This window comes from Molossus molossus, unplaced genomic scaffold (genome assembly GCF_014108415.1).
Source record: "Molossus molossus isolate mMolMol1 unplaced genomic scaffold, mMolMol1.p scaffold_m16_p_12, whole genome shotgun sequence".
NCBI classification, from domain to species: Eukaryota; Metazoa; Chordata; class Mammalia; order Chiroptera; family Molossidae; genus Molossus; species Molossus molossus.
This window is the reverse complement of record NW_023425347.1, coordinates 83,299,471-83,323,708: the sequence shown is the minus strand read 5'-3', so window position 1 is coordinate 83,323,708 and position 24,238 is coordinate 83,299,471. Positions and strand designations below refer to the sequence as shown.

The following is a 24,238-nucleotide window of genomic DNA, read 5'->3' as shown; positions in this document are numbered from 1 at the left end:
GACGTTCCGTTCCCCCCAGAATCCTGAAGGGACTCCCAGCGGGGGCCCGGGCTGGTTCAGAAGTCCTCCCAGCTCTGTCCCTGTGATCCCGGGAGCCGGTCTGTGCACCAGGCCGCGGAACTCCTCCTGTCCTGGGCTCTGCGCTGTCCCGACGCGTCATCCGGGACCCTGGGACTGAGGCTGCCTGGGCCAGGCACCGTGCTCTGTTCCTGCTCATGGAATCCTGCCACACCCCACCCCGGGGATGCTGCTCATTGTTGTCCCACCTTGCAGGTGAGAAAGCTGAGGCTCAGAGAGGCCAAGTAGATCCCCCAAAGTTAGGACTAGGAAATGTCACCTGAGCCTGAAACCAAACCAATCAGATCCCAAAGCCACCCCACCTCGCCAGTCCAATTCCAATATCTCTTGGTCCCCAGATTCACTCTTCGAGGCCGGAAACCACAGTTCTTCCCCTGGGGGTGGACCACAGGGCCCCCGACGCCACCACAGCCCCGCCACAGTCAGCTCCGTGGTTTTCCGGACACTCAACCAACAGCATCTTTTACCATAATGGTTCCCACAAGGGGCTGCTGGTCAATTCTCTGCTTGGTTCTCAATTTCTTTTCAAGCGAAGGTGGCTGCGGTCCAAGGGGGACCGTGGGCTGCCCTCCCCAAATGAGTTCTGTTGATCTCACACTCTGGCCACAGTGCATCATTTCAGCTTAATTTTATTTCCTTTTATAAATGGGCACAGCACGGGGAAGTGTTAAAAAAAAAAAAAACCAAAAAAAAACAAACAAAAGCCCCAACATTTCCTTCACAAGGCTGGGACAGGTGAGCACCCACCGCGGGGCAGGCGCCTTGGTCACTTTCCAATCTCTTTCCTCCACTTTTCCTTAAAGTTTTGGCCATGAACTCAGGACAGGTGTGGTTAATAAACAGATTATGAGGAGAGGACAGGGAAGGCCTGGAGCAGGAAAGGACAAACTCCCACCCACCCCAGGACAGGTTCTCGGAGGGCTCTGCACGGGAGAAAGGACGCGGGAGGGACACTGTCTTCAGGGGGCTCTCTGGAGCCTCGCTGCCTACGGAAAGTATTTACATGCATTCGCCACTCTGCGGCCAGGCGCACTGAGCTGCCAGGTGGGCACCTGGGGAGGCTGGGCCTGGGCTCAGTGTCTGTGAATCTGCACAGTTTATGAGCTTCTATTTACAGGCAGGAGGCCTGGGAAGCAAGTCCAGGGTGGTGGCTGTCGGAAGAAATTCAGAGCCGAGGAGGCAGCAGCCACTCCTGCCCCGAGACAGATGGTTTTGCTCCCTGTGCCCAGGGCCCCAGCTGGAGGCACAGACAGATGACTTTGCCAGCCCCAGGGAGGGGCTCAGCCTGAGCACCCCAAGCCACTGCCTGCAGACCTGCCTGGCCCAGCCTTTCAGGAGAGGGACTCCCTCTGGCCCCCTGGGGAGACAGAGCCTGGCTCTGGACATCACAACCGGGGGTGGGTCCACCCTTCAACTCCCCAGCCTGCCTCATGCTCCCTGGCAGCCCAGGCCCCCGAGAGGTTCTCAACCCGCACCAGTTCCCTCTCCTTTGGCACTGGCCGGACTTCCAGGAAATGCCAGGGCCCACCAGACGCCCTCCCCAGGAGTACTGGGGGTCTGGGGGTCTCCCTGGGCAGGGCCTGCACCCACATTGCACCTAGGAGAGCTCCAGCTCGCTCTGAGCTGACCTCTCTTGGACCGCCTTGCCGTCTGGGCTGGCTGGACTGTTAAACTTCATGAGAACAAAGCCTGGACACTTGTCTCAGGTCCAGGGCGCCATGAACGCTGCCCTCAGTCTCCTCTCAGAAGCTGAGGACACAGAAAGGAGGCCAGAAGCCAACCTCAAGAACGCCCAAGTGAGAAGCCAACCTCAGAGGTGAAGAGTCGGGCCTGCTGGGCCAGGCTGGACCCACGCAGGCCGCTCCCCGCCCACTCCAGCAGCCTGAACCCAAGTCACCACCCTGTGCTGGCCCCGCCCCTGCCCTGCCACGGGTCTCCTACCCCGGCCCAGCACCCTGGGTCTCCGGGGGTGGGGACGGGGTCCGGGTCCTCTGCTCCGTGCTCTCTGGTTTCTCAGCCTCGGCCTGCCCAGGCCTTCTCACCAGAGCCGCTGCCCCCCGACAGCAGCCCACGGGGGTCAGGGGAGAGGGAGGCTGGGACTTTGGTGTCCTCCAGCCCTGTGCCCCAGCCCTGCGGCTCCAGGGGTGACTGAGGCCAGGCCACTGCCAACAGTTCGTGAGCCCAGGATACCTCGCCCCATTCCTGTCCCCGTCCAAGGCTGGGACCGCCGGGTTCCTCGCCGCCTCCAGGCCCTACTGAGGGGGCTGCGGGGTCTGATGGAGCCCGGGCCTGGAAGGACGGTGGAACAGACAGGCGTGGAAGCCCCTGGAATCTCGCCCTCTTCACCTCGGGCACTCCCACCCCTCACCCAGCAGAAACCTGTTGCCAGGGCATCTTGAAAAGGGAACAGAAATAAAACCTGGGTTCCTGGCTTTCACCTGGGTTGTAGGTGAGGGGAAGGGGTGTGAGCACCAGCCGACTGCCAAGCAGACCACATTGCCGGGCTCCAAGAGCCCCTGCTGAGCGCGCCCTCCCCAGAGGAGATTTGTGACCCCACATTTAAAATAGCCACAGAAGTGGCCCCACTTGAAAGGGTAAGGAAGGGGGAGGCAGGCTGGGGGCAGCGACACCCCTGCCCCACCTGCTCAGCCCTCGGCCTGGGGCAGGGCGTCTGGGTGGGCTGCTTCCAGCTGCAGGTCCACCCAGCTGCAGCCAGAACTGCCAGGCTGTTTGGCCAAAAAAGCAGATAGGGTGTCCCCGAGGAAGGCCCAGGGAGGACCCCGGGGTAGGGCTGAGGCGGGCCTGGCGAGGCCGAGGGGAGAGGGTGCAGAGGGCCCGGGCGGCAGGGCCCACCCTCACAGGCACTTTGGAGACTTGTGTCCTGGGAGGCAGTCAGCCCCTAGAGCAGGAGGGGGTGCAGGGAGATCAGGAGCCAGACCACACGCTTCCTCCCCACCTGGGGCCTGAGGCTAAACTCCAGGCCAGCCTGCCTTCCCAGCTAGCGGGGGACTGGTCCCGAGCCACCCTCTGCAGGCCACAGGGAGGGAAGCTCGGGGCTGTGCAATGCCCCGAGGGGCTTGTGGTAACATCCCCCGCACCACACTGAGGGAGAGGCAAGGGCCCCCTGTCCTGCAGTGTGAGAGCAGGGCTGTGCCGGGTGAGGGGGTGCGTGGGTCTGACACGCCGGGGTCGGTGGCAATGTGGCTGGTGGGGGTGCTATGGTGAGGATTCAGTACGACAGGGCAACTCAAGGGACCCAATATGGGCTGACTGTTCCGGCTGGATTCCACCCTCCCCAGTGAGCCTGAAGCCGGAGGACACGTATGGTGCCAGACTGTGTGTGTGTGTGCGGCAGGAGGAGAGACAGTGAGGGGAAGCAGGCCACACCATCACCACTGGGTGACGATGACTTGTGACTTGCATTGTCACAGGTGTTTGGGGTGCATGAGAAACACACAAGAAACATCTTTGGGAGAATGTGTGTCTGGGCTGGTGGGGTGGTCAGGATTGCGTATGATTTTCTCATTTCGTGCTTTTGTCTTTGGAGGTGACAATACGTGTGACCTGTGGGAGAGGGTGTCTGAGCAGAGTCCACTTGCACGAGGGAGGTCCAAGGCCCAGCCCTCCTCGCCAGTGGCTGCCAGGGCACTCTCGGGAAGCAAATCCCTCAGGGACAGACTGGAAAGAGGTGAAACCTTTGGGTGCATATGCAGTGGGCGAGGTAAGGGGAGAGTGACCCCATAACCCGGGACAGGCCAGGATAAATCAAGCTGGCGACAAGGGACACACTCTCTCCTGGATGGAAAGGGGCCCTGGGACAGAAGCAAGAGGAGGCGGAGTCTCGGTTTCAAGGACTGAGCTTCGAAATGCTTGTCCTGGAAACCAGCCTGAGTCCCTCTCTGCCCTTAAAAGAAGACCCCAGCCAGTCCCGTGGGGCCAGGTTGGCAGTCAAGCCCATCTCAAGCCCCACCCTTTCTTCCAACAGCCAATCAGGAGCTCCTTTCTTCCTATCCGGCTGACAGGCGGTCCCAAAGCCCCAGGCTGGTGGAGGACAAGAGATGAGCTCGTAAGGGCACAGTCTAGGGCAGATGGCAGTGCCCCGTGCCTCGGGAGAGATCTGTGTGCGGCTGGCAGTCTGGGCAGATCTTAGGAGGGCTGGCAGAGATGAACTGGGGCCAGGCTTCCTCCCAGGCCTGGTCCCAGGCCAGGGCTGATGGGACGGGCCAGGGACTGGACAGAGGGGCAGCGCCGAGGCTCTGGGGAGGCACCGTGGCCCCGCTAAGCGTAGAACTCCTCCTGCTTGTCCGGCTTCTGGTACGTGACACTCGCCTGCTTGGGCTCCTCCAGAGTGTAGCTGCCCTCGTCCTTCTTCTTCATGCGGTAGATGAGCAGGGTGACCAGGAAGGCGGCAAAGAGGGCGCCCACCACCCCGCCCACGATCACAGCTGTGGAGGAAGAGAGCAGAGGTCACACCCAGAGGAGGGGTGGGGGCCAGGAGCTGTAGCTTGGAGCTGAGGGGAGGGTCTGGAGAGAGGGGCGGGGGGAAGGCTGGGAGACTGGAATCTGAAACCCACTGGAGTCCATTCTAACTGCTGCCATTACAGCCCTCACTCCAGCGCGGTCAGCTCTCGTCGCCTAATACACACTAGGCCTTTGACGCCTGATACAGCTCAAGGGTGGTGCTATGGGCCCCATCCAGTGTAGGGCACCATCAGTAGGAGGATGTTCTAGTATTTTATATTCCATTAAGAAAGAAAAACTGCCAACTAAACTGTGACCCATCCCAACCAGAGGAGCGGCATATGAACAGATGTGCACGGAGAATGGATTAAGTGCAAAATGATTATCTCCATTCTACAGGTGACCCAAGGGGAGCCTTGGGGGTGAAGGACCTGCCGAGGCCACACTGCTCCTCCTCATGGGGAGCAGGGATTGGACCCCAGGTCCAGACTCTTCAGGAGAGGTCCCCGTGACTGGGGTCAAGGGTAGGGGCAGATCAAGCCAAAGAATGGCCTTAGAAATTAGGACCCAGGGAGTTAGGTCCAGAGGGGGCGCAACCAGCATGGCCCAAAAAGCAGGGGTCAAGGGCAAAGTCTGAAGAGGGGTCAGAGGGTGCTGAGGAAAGTGCTGGAGGTAACATGAAGTCAGAGGGGAGGACCTGGGAAACTAGCTCCCAGGAAATTCACACCCTCATCATCCTCCATGGCTCCTCCAGGGCAAACTGAGGCCCGAGCCGCTGCCGCACCCTGAGCTCCCCCGGGCCCACGCCTCACCTACGAGCACCTCCTTCCGCTCCAGGATGCTCTTCTGAGGCAGCTGAGCGGCCGAGCTGCCCGAGTCGATGGCATTGTCCAGGAGGCCAGGGCCAGGGCGGGCACCCTTGGGCAGCATCCCGGGTGGCGGCGACGGCTTAGCGTCCGCACCCCCCACAGCCACCACCTCATTAGCTGTGTCTGGCTGCGTGGTCTCTTCCTCCGGCAGCTCAAAGTCCCCGCTGGGCCCCCCACTCACTGGAACCTCTGCTTCATCCCGGATGGTGGTCAGGAAGGACTCTGGAGTTGGGGTCTGTAGAGAGAATGGCATGAGCTCAGGAGCCAGGCCCCAGCACCCCCTGCCATGGGGCAGCCTCCCCCGCCCCCAATAGGCTAACTTATCAAGCACTCTATGTGCCAAGCACTGTGCTAAGCGCATTATGGGCATTTTACCTTCACAACACCTCCATGAAGGAGGTATTCTTATCCCCAATTTACAGAACAGAAAATAGGCTCAGAGAGGTTAAGTGACTTGCCCAAGAACACACAGCTAGTAGAAGCAGAACTAAAATACAGATCTACCCAACTCCAGCATCCGTGTTTCCAGCCATGTAGTACACCGTCCTGTTCTCCCCTGGCTACATATGGCCCCATCCCATCTCTGTGACTTCCCTTCCAGCTGCCTTAGTGGATTCCGTGGAGTTTCTGTTAGGGGAGAGCTGTTACATACTGGGCCTGGGGCAGAGGTGAGTCCCTTAGCCTGGAGGTCAGTTGGAGAGTACAGCTGCAGAGTATGATGCCCCCTGGGGGCAGGTGTCCAGGGAACCAGCCCCGTGAGCATGAATCGGATGGCTCCCACATGTGGGGCAGGACCAGAGCTGGGATGGGGGCAGGGATATAGAGGGTGGACATGGAGGGAGTGGGCATGGAGAGGGTGGGCCTGGAGTCAGAGCTGAGAGGCCACACCAGCAACCTGGCCTCATCACTCTCCCTGCCCACTCAGCCAAGCACCTGTGAAACGCCAGGCTGCCGAGCTGCTCAGAGGCTCGGCCCGCTCCTGCTGGGGCTGACGCTGAGTGCTCCCCTGTGAGGCTGGCTGCAAAGGGCTTTAGGACCCCAACAGTGTCACCATGGACCCTCCTAACCCGGTGTACCCAGCATGGGCCAGGCTACTTCTCCCATCTCCTGGATCCCACCCATCCCCAGCATGCTGCCATCTCTCTCCTCTTCCCTTCACTCATGCCCGGGCCTCTGGAGCCAAATGCCAGGTTCAAACCCTACCTCTGCCATTGCTGGCTGAGGCCTGGGGACAGGGCTTCACCTGTCAAGGGGGATGATCGCAGTGCCATCCGGGGCGCGGGTATGAGGAGAGAGGAGATGGCACAGGTAAAGTGCGTGGCACTGAGCTGCCACCCAGCTACAAGGGGTCCCCAGGGACAGGGTGCCCACCTAGTCTCCCTCAGACTAATAATGATGATAACAACGATGATGGTAACAGCAACACTCAAACTTCTGGTTTGTTTACTACTGCCAGGCATTGTCCTCAGCACGTGGCTATGGCGGGGAACTTAATTCTCTCAACACTACAATTTACATTCTTATTTTCTCCTTTTACAGATAAAGATACAGAGGTACAGAAGGTATGGAACTGATTGGTGGCTTCCTGAAGTCACGTGGCTAGAAAGTGGCGGTGGAAGAATTCCAACCTAGGCTGCCTGGCTCCTGAGTCTGTGCTGTCTCAGAACACACAGGCCCCGGCCCCTCCCCCACCACCATCACCCAGTTCCTTCCCAGCATCCTAAGATCCAGCCTGGTCTCCCTTTCCTCCCCATCCACCTCCACCATCCATCTCGACCGCCTTCCTTACCCTGTGATTCACAGCCAGCCCTGGCCCTTCAGCCCGCCTCTCGCCCTCCCATCCCTGTCTGGCTCACCTCCAGAACCTCCCAGTCCTCACCTCTGCCCAGCTCCACCCTCCCTCCCCAGGCCACCCGCCCTCCTCTGCTCTCACTCCATCCTCTCCCAACCTGCTCACCTGAGCCACCTCCGTTGGTCCGGGGGCTGTGGTCCCCAGGGGCAGGGTGCTCTTCTCGGGGGTGTCAGGCTCCTGGGTGGTAGCTGGCCTGGGAAGGGCCCTTGGCCTGGAGGTAGCTGTACTGACCAGCCGGGGTGTCGGAGCCTCAGTGTCCAAGACAGCCACCGTGGTGGGAGGTGAGGGCGCCGCTGGGGTGGTGGCCCGGGCCGTGGCTGCCGTAGTCAGTGGCAGAGGAAGAAGCCTCCGTATGCCGGTGGTCCGTATGACAGAGGTGGTGGCCGTGGAAGGGGGTGCCGCAGGGATGCTGGGAGCGGCGGTGGCCACTGTGGCCGGCACCAAGGCCACGGTCGGGGCCCCTGTGGTTGTGGCAGCAGTGGTAGCCATGGGTGTGGAGATGATGGTGCCTCTCTGGCTGGGCTCTTCTGGGACCTCTGTCACCACTGGGAGGCTAGTGGCGGGCTCCGGAGTGGGACGCTCAGAGGGGAGCTCTTCAAACGGGGTGCCCACGGGCTGGATGTCCACGGCAGGTAGCACAGCAGATGTGGTGGGCACTGCCAGGGCCACGTCTGGGCTGAACCGCATGGCTGTCTCAATGCCTGACTCCTGCTCGAAGTCTGAGGGGGTGGGGGAGAGGAGACTGCTAGGGATCTGGGTGATTGTGAGGGGCATGAGCAGGAGGGTCCTAGGAAGCAATGGCCACCAAGATGAGGGGCTCCCAACCCTCACTCTGCACAATTTTCCCAGGACAAGATGAGGGAAAGGAGGAAGGCAGTCTGGCTACAGGTTACTAGTTGGCTAATGGCTGGTGGATGTTCCCCAACTCCTCTCTGCCTAGCCAAAAATTCCTCTAGGGGACCACCTCTTCCAGGAAGTCCTCCCTGACTGTCCCAGCCCACCCAGCCTGGAGCTTCTAACAGGTTGTATCCAGGCAGTGGTGACTAAGGGCCTCCTGGCCACGAATCTCACTAAAGGTTGGGGAAAGAGAAAGGGCATTCTGAGAAGAGGCAGTGGTTACATCAAGGGCTCCCTGAGGCACAGGCAGAGGTCAAGGGGTAGAACGACCTCCTACCATCTCATGACACCTGTCCTGCCCACTCACTGTGCTCAAGTCTCAGCACACACCTGGTCAGAGCTCCCTCTGTGCCAGACCCTGATGTCTGATGCTGAAGCCCCCCGGAGACGGAAAGGAAGGTATATTTACCACCATTCACAGGAAAGAACACAGACTCTGAGAGGGAAGCCAGCTTTCTTTACCAAGGAGGCACAGCTGGTTGGTAGCGAAGCTGGGATTCGAACTCACACTGCTCCGCTGGCCTTTCCCAAGGCGGGCCTTTCCCAGCTGTCCCAGGCCCCGTCCTTTTCCATCAGTGCCCGAACCCCGAACTCAAGCTGATCGGATCCGAGGGGGCTGAACCAACCAAATGGTTTCTGCTGAGGATTTTCCCTGCCAAGTTCCTCCAAGTGGTGGGAACAGGACTGAAAACGGTTACTAAGGGACATCTGTGTTCCCACATGAGGCCAGAGTCTGCAGGCAGACCCAGCGACACAGAGACAGAACGTGGGGAGCTGGGAGTCCTGGGCTGGGAGGCCTTGAGGCCCTGCTTGAGGTCCACGAGATACCCTGACTGACCTCCCCTCCCCACACCACCCTTAAGTGAGCTGCAGGGGTTCCCTGCGATCACAGCCCTGCGCAGGGCTCTGGAGGCACTGACGTCGCCGGCAGGACACACAAGCAGGGAAAAGGAAGGGGAGATACTTACAGCCAGAGCCGGACCCCGAGTACAGGTCGTCCAGCTCATCATCGGGGAAGGAGTCATCGTCCCCAGAGCCCTCGAGGTCCACAGGCCTCTCAAAGTTCTCACTGCGCCAGCGCTGAGTCTGGGGAGGGCAGAGACAGGCACAGGGCTCAGCACCCGAGGCCAGCACCCTGGACACACCCAGGGGGACAACAGACACACTCACAGACCAGGTGACAATGGGGGAACGGCATCAGGTGTGGCCTCCAGGTGGGCAGAGCCAGGATGGGCCCAATCCCCACTTTCTGACCACCCAGGGGCCGGGTTGCAGCCCCACCTTGCTGCTGGCCACCACTGGGGACCCATCACTCCCCTGTCCCCTGATCAGAACTGCCGGGTGGCACGACCAGGTTTAGAGCCAGAAAGCTGGATTCGGGTCCTGGCTCCATCGCTTACTAAATGTGTGGCCTGGGGCAAGTGACCCAGGCTCTGTGCCTCGGGTTACTCAGTCCTCACAGCAAACAGCCCTGCTCAGCACAAGTTAGCGTTATTCTCAACGTGGCCAGCGTCACAGACCCTCTTCCACCGCGGACAGAAGAGAGGCCCAACTGCCCAGGTCACCAGAGAGCAGGCTCAGCGTGGGACCCCAAGTCCCGCACCTTGAAATCCCAAAGGCCAGGCAGTAGTCCCATCAGACAGACATGGCACCTGGGGCTCTGGGAGCGAATTTCTGTGGATAAAGGTGGGGGGCAGGGAGTGCAGCTCTGGCCCTGGATCCTCCCAAACACTAGACGTCAGCACCCTGTCACCTCCCACAAAGGCTCTCAGCCGCGAGTCAGCTCAGGACCTGAGGCAGCCTCCAGGGTCTGCAGGGGTCAGGAGAGCTGAGAGGGGCCTTCCGGGGGTCAGCTCACCAGGCCCCAGACTCTTCCTACTGTTAGAACCCCAGAGGACAGGGAACTGGGGCTCCTGGGTCCAGACTGTCCCCCCTTACTGCAGCCCTGGGCTGAGAGCCAGCACAAAGGACATCCATACAGAAGTCAAACCCCCTGGGAGGGGAGGCGTGGCCCTGCCTCCAGCCACACCTGGACCCTGATTCCAGACTGATCCCAGCCACAGTCCCTGCCTCCTGAGCGCTTTCCAGAATAAGGCAAGAGACTCCAGGTACTCTGATCAGAGGATCAGCACTTGAGTATTAAACAGCGAAAGAGAGAGAGAATGGCAGAGGGAAGAAGACACAAAGGCTCCGAGGGGGGCCTGTGCATCCAGGGGGGCGTGTGTGCCCAGGGCCGCCCTCCTGCCCGCCAGCCTCCTCCAGGGCCCCTCTACAGCCTTCAGTCACTGGGCTCCAGCCACCTGGCCCCCTTCTGCTTCTGGAACAGGCCTAGTCTCTACTGCCTTTCGCTCCTGCTGGTCCCTCCATCTAGAACACTCTTCCTGGCCCTCCTTTTATCCTCCGACTTTGTGCCAACTCCTACTCCTTCTTCTGAGAAGCCCTCCTGCTTTGACGTTTCAGCATCTTGTGCTTCTGAGTTCACATCTCACTACTGCGAGCTGTGCCTGCTCACGTGTGCACTGGTTTGGTGACTGTGCTCACCCCACTAAACGGCGCCTCGGTGAAGGCAGGGCCCTGTCTGGCACACAGTAGGTGCTCAGGAAATGTCCACCCAGCACAGAACTTCACGTCCACCCGACGACTTTATCTGAGGCGGAGGCTGCGCATCTGCAGTTGGACTGGCATAATGCCATGGAGGGTATGTGAGCAGGCGAGGGTGGTGGGCACTGTGTTCTGTGCTCAGCCCCCTCTGGAGTTCCTACAGAGTGAGAGAGAGGATCCCATCCTGGCTTCCTGCCCCCAGCCTCGACCACCTGCTCCAAAGCCCTACCCAGGCCAGCCAGGCAGGGGGCCAGGAGAGTCCTCTAACCCCTGCCCTTGTTCACACACACACACACACACACACATACACACACGGTCTCAAAGTAATGAATTAATCAGTATTTACTTGCTACCAGTGAGTCATGGAGTGGAACAATTAGTGTAATTGCTCCCGGGACTAATTGCTGGGTCTTCCTCTGGCTTAGACATTCCAGGAGCTCAGAGCAGCCACCATCCTCCTTCCCCCAGCTCTGTCTGTACCCCCACTGCACCCCAACCCCCCAGGACCTGGGGTAAGGGGCTGGAAGGCTCCCTACACTGGCAGCCTCCAAACCTGGGCTAGCCCAGCTCGAGTCCCTTGGAGACGCTGCTCAGTTCAGCAAACCACCTGAAACCAGAGACTGCAGCTCCGGCCCAGGGCCACCCAGCAGGATGGGGACTGGGCAGGGACCAGGGCACAGGCTGCACTCCTGTGTAGGGCCCTCCTGTCTTTCCATCCTCCCAGGCAGGCCAGGGAGACCTCTCACTGGGAGGAAGGGTCTAAAAGTCTGTGGTCCCTAGGGACTCCCAAACTGGGATAAATGTGAAGGCCAAAACAGGGGGTCCTCACAATTCCTTGGTGACAAGTGCCACCCAGCAGCCCCTGAGACCCTGCTCCCAGAAAGACCTGCAGGAAAATCCAAAGACCCCTACCCCAAAGCCACACAGACCCTTGAAATGACACACCCAGAGACACAGGGAGAATGTACACAGACACAACCTGGACACACACTCACCTAAAGCCAGCCAGAGAGGTACCTGTGTTGGTGTGCCTTTGGGGGCAAACAGGCACATGCATGGGGGTGGCACTGGGTAGGGGTGCACGCTCTGCACCTCTGAGGCCCAGAGATGAGCATGGATCCTCCTGTGAACCCATCAGCCTCCACTCAGGTAGTTCTCACCTAGATACTATTCATCCCCAGCTCAGTAGCCATTGACATGACAACCGTTACCATGACGACCATGCTAAGGACCAGGAGCTCCAGCTCCCCACAGAGATGGGGGGGCAGGAGAGGGAGCGATCAAGGAGGAACGGAGAGAATGACAGGGAGGGGGGAGGGCAGAGACATGGGACGAAGAAGCAGGGACTGAGGAAAGCCAGGGGTCAGAGGGGCACAGGAGGAATCGAGGGAGGACTCGCTGTGTGAAAGAGAAGGCGAGAGTGGGAAGTGGAGGGAGAGAATTCTCTCACATCTTAATTTAGCCTCATGCTCATCAGACAAAGCTGGGGAAGGGGCCACCTCAGTGATTTTCCAAACCTGCATCCAAGAGACCATTCTTTCCGAAAAATAAGCAGCCCCAGACGGGGTGGGGGAGGGGTGGCCAACGGCCCAATCACCCCTGAAGTGCCCTGGGAAGCTAAATGCTGGGAACCCCTGTGACTGTGGGGGTGGGAGCTGGGGTGCAGAATGCTATGTTGCCCAGCACCTCCCCCCAAGGTGACAGGTGCCAGCTCCACCCCTCCCTGGGCCAGCTGGGGACCAGGGCTCAGTGGGGCCCTCCCGGACCGCTGCAGGGTGCTGCTGGTGGCTGTAGCCCAGGGGGTCAGAAAGGACAGAGAAAAGAGATGGGGGTGGGGAACTGAGCCTGGGAGGCAGCAAGGAAAGCCTCAAAAGTCACAAAATACCAGAGGAGGGCGGTGACAAACAGCCTTTGACCCCCAAACGACCTCACATTTGCATAATCCATGCATAATTAGCATAATAACTATTCCATTCCCTTAAAGGAGAAGTGAATCTGAACGCCCCAGGACCCTTGGCCTCCCCCTGACCCTCACTGCATCCCTCCAGGTAAACTCACACCCTCCTGCATGCCACACACACACACACACACACACACACACACACTGCAGCTAACAATCAAGCAACATCCTCATGCACACACCACATATCCCAGCACACACAGCCACGCCCTACAGAACACACAGCTACACACACACACACACACACACACACACACACACACACACACACAATTATGAGCAACATTTACTGACCCCAACCTGTGTGCCCACGTTAGCTCATGGACAACAGAGAGCCCAGCACACACCATCCCATGATCCCCCACTTACTATACCCCTAGCCACACATGTACCCACAGACACACACACACTAATGCACCCTGCTCCACACCTCCCACACCCACAAATAACCCACACAAACGTCAGCAAAATCTTATCTCTACATGGGTGGCACACACCTCCCCCAGGGCACACACCAATCCTTCCCCATGTCCAAGCACATCACTGTACATGGCCAGTGAAGGTCTGAGATCCCCAGCAGAGCCACCAAAGGGGCTCAAGTGGGTTCTTGAGAGCTCTGCCCACCACTGCGGGGGCCTGCCCGGGGTCAGGCACCGGCAGCCCACCCCGCATGACTCCTTCAGCCCTCACAGACTCCCAGAGTTTCACTGTCCCCTTTTCACAGACGCAGACACTGGAGCTGGAGTTTAGAACTGAGACCTGAACACAGGCCTCGGTCTCTGCAGTCCTTGCCCAGGGCCAGCACCACCCACTGCTCACCCAGGCCTCCTGCACTGTGACCCACAGCCCCACTCCTCGCTGCATGAGCTCGGCTCAGAACTGCGCAGAGCCACCCACACACACCCAGTGTCCACGCACACGGTACACACACTCTAGCACGCAGCAAATACACCACGAGCTCTCACAGACCATTCCACCCATGCGTCCCTGAACAGGCACCCACCCCACCATGTGCATGACCCTCTCAAATGCCTACCAACAAGCCCTGCATCCCCAGGCACATGCACTGTGCACATCACCAGGCACACCGCCCTCCGGGTACACACCAGAACACCAGTACCAGGGTGAGACACGGCACCCTTCCCCGTGGACTGACGTGGCCCCGCCAGGCCTTTCCCTCACTGTGCCCACACCATTATTCGTCTTGAACTGACCCCCACAGCCTCACCCCAAAGAGCACCTAAGGCTCCCACAGCAATCAGAGGGGCCCCTCACTCACCACTCATCCCTCCCAGGTCCTCTTCCTAGAGTTTCAGGTGAGGTGCCCAAAGCAGCTAGATGTCAGGTAAGTCTCCTCACTTCACAGCCACTGGGCGTGGGGTACACAGCCAAGGAGAAAGCCGGGGCACCTCCCTCTGCCCTCAGCCTTTTGCCAAGATCAGAGGTCTGGGCTCTCTCATGCCCAAGCCCCACCACCCCTCCTCCCCCAGCATGAGCCTCCCAGACAAACAGGATAGCACAGAAGTTAAGCCAGAATGGACCAGCGCCTCCCTTCCTACCCACGGGAACGCAGGCAAGTCCCCGCATCTCTGGCACCTCAGTTTTCTCATCTGTAAAATAGGGATGATAATAATAAGGTGCAGCTCATAGAATCACTGTGAGAATCAAACAAGATCATGCAGATAATGAGCTGAGCACAGGACTCAACACGTAGAGCTGAACACATACATGTAACTGGTTATCATTAGTTACATGTTATTATTTCTATCATTATTGTTTTCTGAAGACCTGATCTCATTTCAGCCTCACCACCCTCATGAAGGAAGTAGAATCAGGATGACTACACCCATGCTGCAGATGAGGCTACACATGCCCAGAGAGGGTAAGAGGCATTGCCAAGGCCACCCAGCAGGGGAGAGTGCAGAGAGAAAGGAGAAAGGGCAAGTGACAGACACAGACACAAATTAGGTCAGCTGGCAGGAGGCCAGGAGCCCAGCACCCTGTGCAGTGCTAATCATGCTGCAAAGGCTTAGAACAAAATCGTGTGTAATTAATTCTGCCCAAGCTTCCTCCCCTGCCACAGCCAGATGCAGGCACTGCTCTAGTAGTGACTAGAGGCAATGTGAGCAGCAGTTGGGATCCCAGCTTTGGATTCAGTCCTGGGTTCAAGTTCAGCTCTGCTTACTTGCTGGGTGACCCTGAGCCTCTGTGTGGTTGAATGGAGACCAGGAGAGCCCGTTCTGCACAGAGCATTTGTGAGAACCATGGGAGATGATCGCCAGCACGGGCTCTGTATCGCTCGTTGGTATTATCATGACATTTCCCACCTCAGCTCACCTTCAGGCTACACCTTAAGGCCTAAGTGATCACTGAACTTAACTCTCCCTTCTTACAGATGTGGAAACTGAGGCCAAAAGAGGAAAAAGACTTGCACTGTCCCACCCCTGATAGGAGGGGTCAGTGGCGGGGAATTTCCACACCAAGTAGCACTCGGAGAGGTAAAGTGATCTGTCCAAGCACCTAGGACGACTTAACCAGCTCCTGGAAGCTGGTGATCTGAGCAGAGCCCTCTGGATCCCCACAGGCTTCGTCCCCCCCAGCCCCGTCCCCAAAAGCCCTCAGTACTGTGAGAACTCAGTGCCCCTCACGCTCACCAGTTCCAACCCGGAGACCCAGAGCGTCACTGCAGGAATGTGGGCCGGGGCCAGGCTCTGGGCAGCAGGACAACCAAGGGTGCTACACAATGGAGAGCCTGGACCAGGAAGGGGGAAGCCTGGTCTCCACCCCCAACCCGTCCACAGCTGCCCTGGCTGGGAACCCAGCATCCACCACAGACACTTGCTGCTGGAGGGGGGAGGGGCAGGAAGGCTGCGTCTGCGGGGGACGGGGCCACAGACCCGGGTCCCAGAGAGCAGAAGGGCCTGGGGAAGGAGGGGGGGGCAGAGAAAGCCCAGGCTAAACTTGACGGGACATCCACCAGAAGAAAGATCAGCAAAGTCCGGACGCACAGTCACTGACACGCCCTCCCACCACTCTGATTCCAAACACCCACCCCGGACCTTCCGCAGGCAGCCTGAGGGCAGGAAGCCCTTGGAGCCATCTCCTCCCAGCCAGCTGCTCTGCCAAGGACAGCCTGTCACAGAGCCCTCCGTGCCCACGCCCCAATTCCACCACCAGCTCTAGCCCGCCCGCCACCACTTTCTCCACCACCCACCCCTGTGCCCCACTATCCCCCCAGAACACTCCTTCCCCACAGGGCACTGCCCTCATCCATGCCCACCTGGGCCAGACAGGGGAGCAGGCAACGTCCCAGCTCCGTCCCAGCTCCGGAGGCCACAGCCTCTGGGAGCCAGACAAGTCCCCTCCTCCCGTCTCCCTTCCCTTGCTCCATCTGTAAAGTGAACAGCGAGCTCGGCGCTCCAAGGGCCTTGCTAATTCTGACACTCTGGGCATCTACAAATTCAACCCTTGGGTCAAAGAAATCCAGGGTAACGTTAGTTATGAGAGAAAGTAGCCCTGGCTGGTTTGGCTCAGCGGTCAGAGCAGTCGGCCTGAAAAGTCTCGGGTTCAATTCCCGGTCAAGGGCACATACCTGGGTTGCAGGTTCAATCCTGGCCCCGATCCAGGTCATGCAAGAGGTAACCAATCACTGTGTCTCTCTCACATCGATGTTTCTCTCTCTCTCTACCTTCCACTCTATCTAAAAATCAGTGGAAAAATATCCTCAGCTGAGGATTAACAAAAAATAAACAAAATGAAAAGAGAGAGAAAAACTAGAAATAACCTACATCCCCAACAACAGAGGACTGGTTAAATAAGTTAGGGCACAGCCCTGATGGGCTACGTAACGCAGCTGTCAGTAATTAGCTTTTCACAAATCCATACTATTGAATCAGGTCTTTAAAAGGCATAAATGCATAACGAAGGCTTTTCTTTTTCACTTGTTTCAAAGGACAGTTAAGGACATGGGAAGAGGCATGCACTGGTCGCCAGGAGGCAACACAGCAGGGCTGGGCAGAGGGTCACGCGTGGTCGTCTCTCCACACCGGGGTGGCCCGGGGCTGGTACTCCGCTCTCAGCTGCTCTGCCTGGTGAGCAAACATCACCATACCCACCTCACGGGGTTCGCTGGAAAAGACCCCATGTGCCCACACGTTAATGAATTGCTCAGTAAATGTTGGCTATTAGTACTATTATCATCAAGTTTTAAAAAATAGGTTACAAAGGAAATATAAAGAACGTGATGCAGCTTTAATGAGCTCACTGCCGAAGTGAATTTCTAAACGCTGGATTCTACCGACGGCGCCCGGAGGCTCTCTCGGAGCAACGGGATTACAGACAGTTTTTTGTTTTGTTTTTTTCCCAGGACCTGTGCATTTTCCACGATAAACTCAGAGAAGTTTTCTTTTTAGGGACAGCACGTTGTTTCTGAGTGCCCATCTCTGCCATCCTCCGGTCTGTGAGAGTCCTGGCCCTTCGTTCCGCAGAGACCCCACTGGCACTGTTCCTGGGGAACTTTAGGAGCAGAGAGGGGACTCGGCAGAAAGGAAACAACACAAGAGCCTGTGAGGAAGCTGGCAGGCCCGGGCGCCAGGGCCGGTGTGCTGTGCCTCACCACGGCCGGCTGGCTTGGCAGGGCCTCGCTCCTCCACACTGGCATCGACGTGGCGTGGCGGGCGGCCACATTGGCCCACAGTGCTGGACGCCTCACTCGCCCGCCGCCTTCTCCCGTCAGCCCCGCTCCTGGCCCTGCCCTCCCCACCAGGCCCAGACAGGGTGCTGGCTGGCCACCCTAGAGCTGCCCACACTGTCACCTGGGCCTCGCCGGAGGGTGACAATGAGACCCTGGGAGAACCAGCCCCCTCCTCAACCCAGGGCTGGGACCCCTTCCGCTCACTGCCATCAATCCCCAGCCACCTGCTCTCTAGCGTCACCCTCTTGGCCACCCTGATTCACTGCTCATTTATCCCTGACCCCACGCTCATGCCTGAGAGCAGGACCACCCACTGAGGCCCTGGACCCAGCAGCCCACTAGCCCTGCCCACCCCCATGCCCCTCCCACACTAAACCCTCCTGGGAACCAGTCAGGCTGCCCACCTGCTGTTCCTGCTTCCTGGAACACCCCTCCCCACCGCTGCCACCAGCACCTACTCCACTGGCTCGTTAGCACATGCAGTATTCACTTAGCACCTGCTCTGCCCACCACTGTTCTAGGCACTCGGGTCCCCCAATCTGCAAGACAGGTATGCGCTCAGTCAGCTCAAACAGCACCTCCCCTGCGAGGCCTCCCCGCGCCAACCACCTGCCTGGTCTGAATTAGGGGTCCCTTCTTGGGGACTCTTATCTCCACTGTGTTATCATTTGCTGGGGAAAGAGGGGCCACCAACCATGCTTCCATCGCTCTGTGGCCCCTTCCACCAAGTCTCCCTGAACTTACTCCACCATGCTGGGAAGCAGTTCTACTGTCTCCACCTATAGATGAGGGCACTGCTAAGACACCAGTGGGGTCACGGCAGGATGTGAACCCTGGTCTCGCTGAACCCCTGAGAATGCATGCAGGCTGCCAGGTTGAGAGACAACACACATTTCACAGGGCTTTTTCCCAGGAGGCCCGGCCAATCCGCCCTCACCACTCACGAAGCTCAGGCTCCTCGCATGCACAGCCTCATTTCTCTTTCCCACGAGGAAGGCCACCCCATTTCACAGACGGGCAAACCAAGTTCAGAGACGTAAAGCAGCTGGCCCAAAGTCACACAGCAACGGGGCCAAATTTGAACCCAGGATTAGCTGAACCCCAAGACCGTGCTCTAGGTAGTGCAGTGCACACCCCCTCTCAGCCCTCGCCAGCGTCCCCACCAGAAAGCTCAAGGGTGAGGCGAGTGTCAGAGTCTCCATAAGCCCCCCTTTTCCCGCACCAGGGCCCCACACAGACGGACAGATTGACTGAAGGCTGGGAATGAGCAGAAAGAGAGGACAGCTCCTGCTCCCAGCACAGGTGGCCTGGCTCAGGTGAGCAGCCCCACCCACCACCCCGTGACTCATCAACAGGTGGCTCCGATGAGCCTCTGGGCTCTGCCACCATCCCTGCCAACGGGCAAGGGCTCGCCCCTTCCTGGGCCCATAAGCCTCCAAGGAACAAGCTGTATGGGGTGAGGTATTCCAGTCCCCGTTCCAATGGCCCAGTTATGTCTCTTCACCTCGCTGGGCCTCAGTTGGCCCCCTTACAAAATGGGGACAATGATCCCCAACACGAGACCAGCTGCGATGTGCCGAGCAGTTACTGCCGTTAGGAGGTGCCAGGCCGTGACAGTGTCCCTACTCAAGCTCACCCTGTTGCTGACCACCAAATCCATCCAAATGACCTCCCACACACCCTGGCCCTGTCAGCACCAGGGCGTCCAGCTCACCGCTGCCTGAAATTAGCTTGTTTGTCTGCCTAACGACTCTCCTCCAGCAGCTCCCGGGAGTGCCGGCGGGGTCTGCGACGCCACACTTGTGTCCTGCGGGCCCAGAATATTTCTGGGACGCAGTCAACCACCATCAATATTTGTTCAATGAATACTATGAGCGGGATCACCCCCTACAAAACCCCAGCACCCACTTCCTGCCCCCAGTCACTATGTGATTCTGGGCAGGGACCTGTCCTCTGGCCCCAGCCTCCTCACGTATAAAATCAGGGGCTTGGATGAAGGTTCTCTCTGGTCCCTCCAAAATCCAACCAGGGGGAATCCAACTGAGCTGGAAGGAGGGAAGAGAAATTGAGACTGATCCCAACATAGTTTTTCATAAAACAACTATGCAAATTATATGCAAAACATGCAGATTAGCAGGCTCCCAGGAGAGCCTACAATTCTGGCCACTTGACAAATCAGGCCTGGGCGGGAGAAAAGTAGTATTTACTGAGCACCTACTAAGCACCAGGCCCTTACTGAAGCCAGGTGAGATGGGCCACCTTACCCCACAGACTTAGAGAGGCCGGGCAGCTTGCTGGAGCTCACAGAGAACCTAGTTGGAGAGTCAGAATGGAGGTGATGGGGGAAGGCAGGTGGGTGTGGGGCTGGGTGACAGGGAAGGGGCTGAGAGAACAGAGAAGCCCCAGGGCCTTATGTCTGGTTCTTAGGCCCACAGGACCCAAGGGAAGGCCGCTTCAAAAGGCCAAAGGATCCTCGGGCCACCTGAAGCCAGATGAGAGGGGATCCAGGGACCTCAGCGGCACTGGGGTTCCACTAGGCTGACCCCCAGCAAACTGAGCAGCTGCTGCTGGAATCAGCCCAAGACAGGCCCAGCCCTTCCAGCTGCGCTGGGCTAGCACACGGCTCTGACATCCTCCCCAAAGCCTCCCCGGCACATGCCAGCATCACCGTGAGGCCACACAACACACACATAGCCCCTACAATGTCCCCACCTGTGCGTGTCCAGGCCCAGCCTCCTGAGCAGCGGGCCGTGGCCCCTCACTTTCCCGGTCGCTGGGTTACCTATAACCTGCAGGAACTAGCCAGGGAGAGGGTGTGACTCCCCACCCCCACCCGGGGCTGTCCCACTGGCTTCAGAGCTGCCCCACTCCAGGGACGGACCAGCCAGACTCAGACAGTGTGAGCCATGGGCCTCCAAGGCCACCACCACGACTGCCGAAATGGGAAACCAGGCACAGAGCAAGGAATCAGACCAAAAAAACCGGGGGAGGGACTAGCAGAGCCCCCAGACACCTGCCTGGGGCCACACTAGCCTCCAGCGCTACCTCCAGCCCAAGATGAACACAGATGGGGTCAGGACAGGGAGGGGACAGCGGATGCACAAGCTCTCACCCCCATCGCCAAGTCCTGGGAGACAGGCAGGGCCTCGTCAAATATAGACGTCCTATAAATACCTCCTGAGGGATGAATGGATGCAGGAACGAACGTAACCAGAAAGTCGGAGCTGCTGGGGAGGCTCGGGGAAGGCAGAGTCCTGCCGCCACCCAGGAATGGAACACGCGCGCCTCTCCGAACAGGCCGGCAGCGGCTGGCTCGAAAGCTGGACAGACTCCACGCGTGACCCAGCAACCCCGCTCCTCAGGTGTCTGTCTATCCAAGAGAACTGAAAACATATGGCCACACAACTTTAAAGTAGCAGTACTACTCACAACAGCCAAAAAGTGAAAACAACCCACATGTTCACCCACCGATGCGTAAACAAAAGGTGGATGTCCATACAAGGGACATTGTTTTTCAAAAGGAACAGAAGGCTGCCGCACACCACCACACGGACGGACCTTGAGCACATGATGCTCAGTGGAAGAAGCCGGTCACAAAGGACCACATATCATACGGTGCCGCTTCCATGAAGTGTCTGGAACAGGCAAATGCATAGAGGCGGAAAGTAAACTGGTGACTGCCTAGGGCTGCGGGCGGGGAGTGACTGCTCACAGGTACAGGGTATTTTTGGGGGGAGGGATGATAAAAATGTATAAAATTGGCAACGGTTGCACAGTTCTAAATATACTAAAAACCACTGAATTATATGCTTTAGATGGGTGAATTGTATGGTAGGGGAGTTAAACCTCAATAAAGCTTTTGTTTAGGGGGGAAAAAATGAATGACTGTGAGATTGAGGCTCAGAGAGGACAAGGAACTTGCCCAGGGTCACACAGCAGAGCCTGGACTCAAATACTCAGCTGGGAGAGGGGATGAACCTCATCCCTGCTCACCCACCTCCTCTCCCGTCTGTCTCCCCAGCCCAGCCCCAGGTGAGGCCTCCCAGCTCCCACCCCAGAGGGCAAACACTGACTGACCGCATGTGGGAGCGGCCCGGCACAGCAGTGGCCGCCTCTGTTTATCAAAGGCCACTTTGTCAGGTGGGACCGCAGGAAGAGGGCAGGCCTGGCCCAGAATAACCCAAGAGAAGGGCGGCAGCTCTGAACTCAGGCCGGTGCCACCTCCATTCCTACACCCAGTGTCCGAGCTCCAGCTCTCAGTGGTCCTGACGTCCCCTACCCAGGTCTCTGTCCATGTGGCTGGCCCCTGGCTGCCCCGAGAAAGAGACATGAGGACACGTCCCTGCCAGGCGGGCAGGATGCTGGCAGGGCCCCAGCGGTGAAGTGCATCTGAGTTTGAAGACAAGTCAGTCTGTCCCCTGCCCCCTGTGGCTGTCTAGGGCAGCCATGAAGACAGACACGTCTCTGGGGCCCACCCCTCATCCCTTGTCCTGCTGCCACTTGGCTCCTGGGCACCGGCCTCCACCCAGCCCAGCTGGCAGCCGCCGAGCCCCCGGCTGGTTGGCCGGTTTCCTCCCTCTAATTCTCTGCTCAGAGGCCTGTCTGTCCTGAGGGCTGGTCCAGGCCTCAGTCTGGCAGGTGTTCAGTACCCCACAAATGCCAACTAGGACCAGCTCAGGTACAGAGCCTGTGCCCCTCGGTCCCCTGCCTCCAGCCCACTACCTCAGTGACCTTCCCAGGCCCTGGCTCTGGCTCTGGTCCCCCGTCTAGTCACTAAGAGGGCAAGAAGTGCCCCTGACCAGGTGGCTCAGTTGGTTGGAGGATCGTCCTGTACACTGAAAGGTTGCGGGTTCGATCCCCAGTTGGGGCATGTGCAGGAGGCAACTGATTGATGTTTCTCACATCAATGTTTCTCTTCCTTCGTCTCTCTCTAAAATCAATAAACATATCCTCAGGTGAGGATTTAAAAAAAAGGGGGGGGTGACCTCATAGCCTTACGGAACAAACTGCAGGGCAGGGGCCACAGAGGGGCCTAAGGAGGGGAAGCTGAGAACCCCACAGGGCCCTCCAGTCCCTCCATCTCAGCTCTGGGGTAGAGGGAGCCACAGAACCCCGGAGCCCCATATCCTCTCCCCGACTTCACCCACCAGCCCCCTGTGAGTCCAGCACGTCCTTTGGTCCAGCCAGCCCATCCTCAGCCCCTGCCTTTCAGCAGGGCCCCGCCCCCCGAGACTGAGCTCAGACACAGGAGTCCAAACACCCACAAGGAATGTAGGGACCCTGAGTGTCCTGGCCCCCAGTGCCCTGCAACCCAGGGATGAGGTACGCCCTCCTCCCTTCACATGTCACGGAAACATGGCTTCCCAGACCAAACCCTCCTTCAGGTCTCAGCCCACCCATCACCTGACCCTCCACAAGCAGAGTCAGAGCTCAGAGGTCAGAGGCCACAGCCCTGGGCTCCTACCATCAGAGCCCGCACCACACCAGCCTGCCCACTCCCGGCAGGGAGCTCCAGCAGGTCCAGCCTAGCCCCAGGCCCTAGCAGTCGCGGGAGGCCTGGATGAATGAGCCCCAAATGGTCCAGCCCAGGAACTGCAGCAAAGAGAACCTGGAAAAGCAAAGCTGAGCTGGGCATCAGCGAGGAGCTGTTTCTGAAACCCAATCATCTTCCCCGAACCCCAGGACAAGGACGGGGTGGTGGTTGTCACCCCTGCAGTAACAGAGGCCTCTCGTTACCACTGCCCCCATAACTGCCAGCCCTGGGCACCAGCTCTGGGCCCTGCAACATGAGGGACCCTGGGCCACGGCAGCCCTAATGCTCGTGATGGCTGTGCAGCAAAATGGTCATCACCATGCAGCTTTGCAGAGGGGGACATGAATGCGGTGAGCCACCCAAGGCCACCCAGTGGACAAGTGGAGGTTGCAGTCAGAGTCCAAGTGGGGCTGATGCCCAAACCACCCTCTTCCTGCCATTTCTCACACCCACTCAAAGATACACCAAGAGTCCCTGTGTTTCCAAATGCCCAGGCGCTGATGCCTTCGATGCCCAGCTCAGGCCTCCCTTCCTCCTGGAAGCTTCTCCATCCCAACCTTGTCCCGGTGACCACCCCCCTCTCTGCTCAAGGCCCCAAATTCAGCATCTCCTGGTTGGTTCTCATCCTCCCACTTGGTCCAGAAATGCTCTGGCCAAAAACAAGGGTCCCAGGGATGAGTGTCCCCAGGGTGCCATCCCTGAAGATCCTGACTCGGGGTCTGCATCAGGCAGGGGGTTAACTGAAGGGACTGCCTCCCCTCGCCTCCCTGACCCTGGCTGTACATGCCTCAGGGACACACAGTCATACCCCACCCCCTTCCCAGCATGTCTGCACCCAAGGTTTGCTAAATCACATACAACAGAATTCTGACGGGACCCCAGTGTTGAACTGTGCAGTGTGCCTGGAGGTCAGGCAGAAGACAAAGCTCTGAGCCCTCTGAACCCCCCCTTAATCACCGCTGAGGAGGCAGAGGACCAGCTGCCCCTCTGGCCTGGGCTCCCTAGATTCGAGGATTAAGAGCTGAGATTAAGGGTGGACACATTCCTGGTAGCTTAGAGCTCTAGGCGTATGTGCGTGGTTGTGGGTGTGTACATGCAGGCACACAGGTGCACATGTACAAGCATATCCAGAGTGTTTCTGGGCATGCGTGCAGGTACATCCCTGTGTGTACACCTGCGGGTTGTCAGATGGGCTCGAATGCCTGGGTGGGTCTGGGTGTGTCCAGGTAAGTACATGGGCTCTATCTCTATGAGTGGCACACGTGCACCAGGTAGAGTATGTGTTGTCCTGTTT

The 24,238-nt window shown here is 58.6% G+C and overlaps 1 protein-coding gene across 1 annotated transcript in view; it reads right to left on the bottom strand.

Annotated features, from left to right (window-relative positions):
* Positions 1-769: 769 nt before the first annotated feature.
* Positions 770-24,238, bottom strand: part of SDC3 (syndecan 3) — a 34,132-nt gene continuing 10,663 nt past the window's right edge. Inside the window, exons 2-5 of the mRNA XM_036257383.1 lie at positions 9,126-9,243; positions 7,366-7,979; positions 5,352-5,643; positions 770-4,523 (exon numbers count right to left, since the gene is read on the bottom strand). Coding sequence (XP_036113276.1) covers positions 4,357-4,523; positions 5,352-5,643; positions 7,366-7,979; positions 9,126-9,243 — 1,191 coding nt within the window. The 3' untranslated portion in view covers positions 770-4,356. The remainder of the gene's footprint in view (positions 4,524-5,351; positions 5,644-7,365; positions 7,980-9,125; positions 9,244-24,238) is intronic.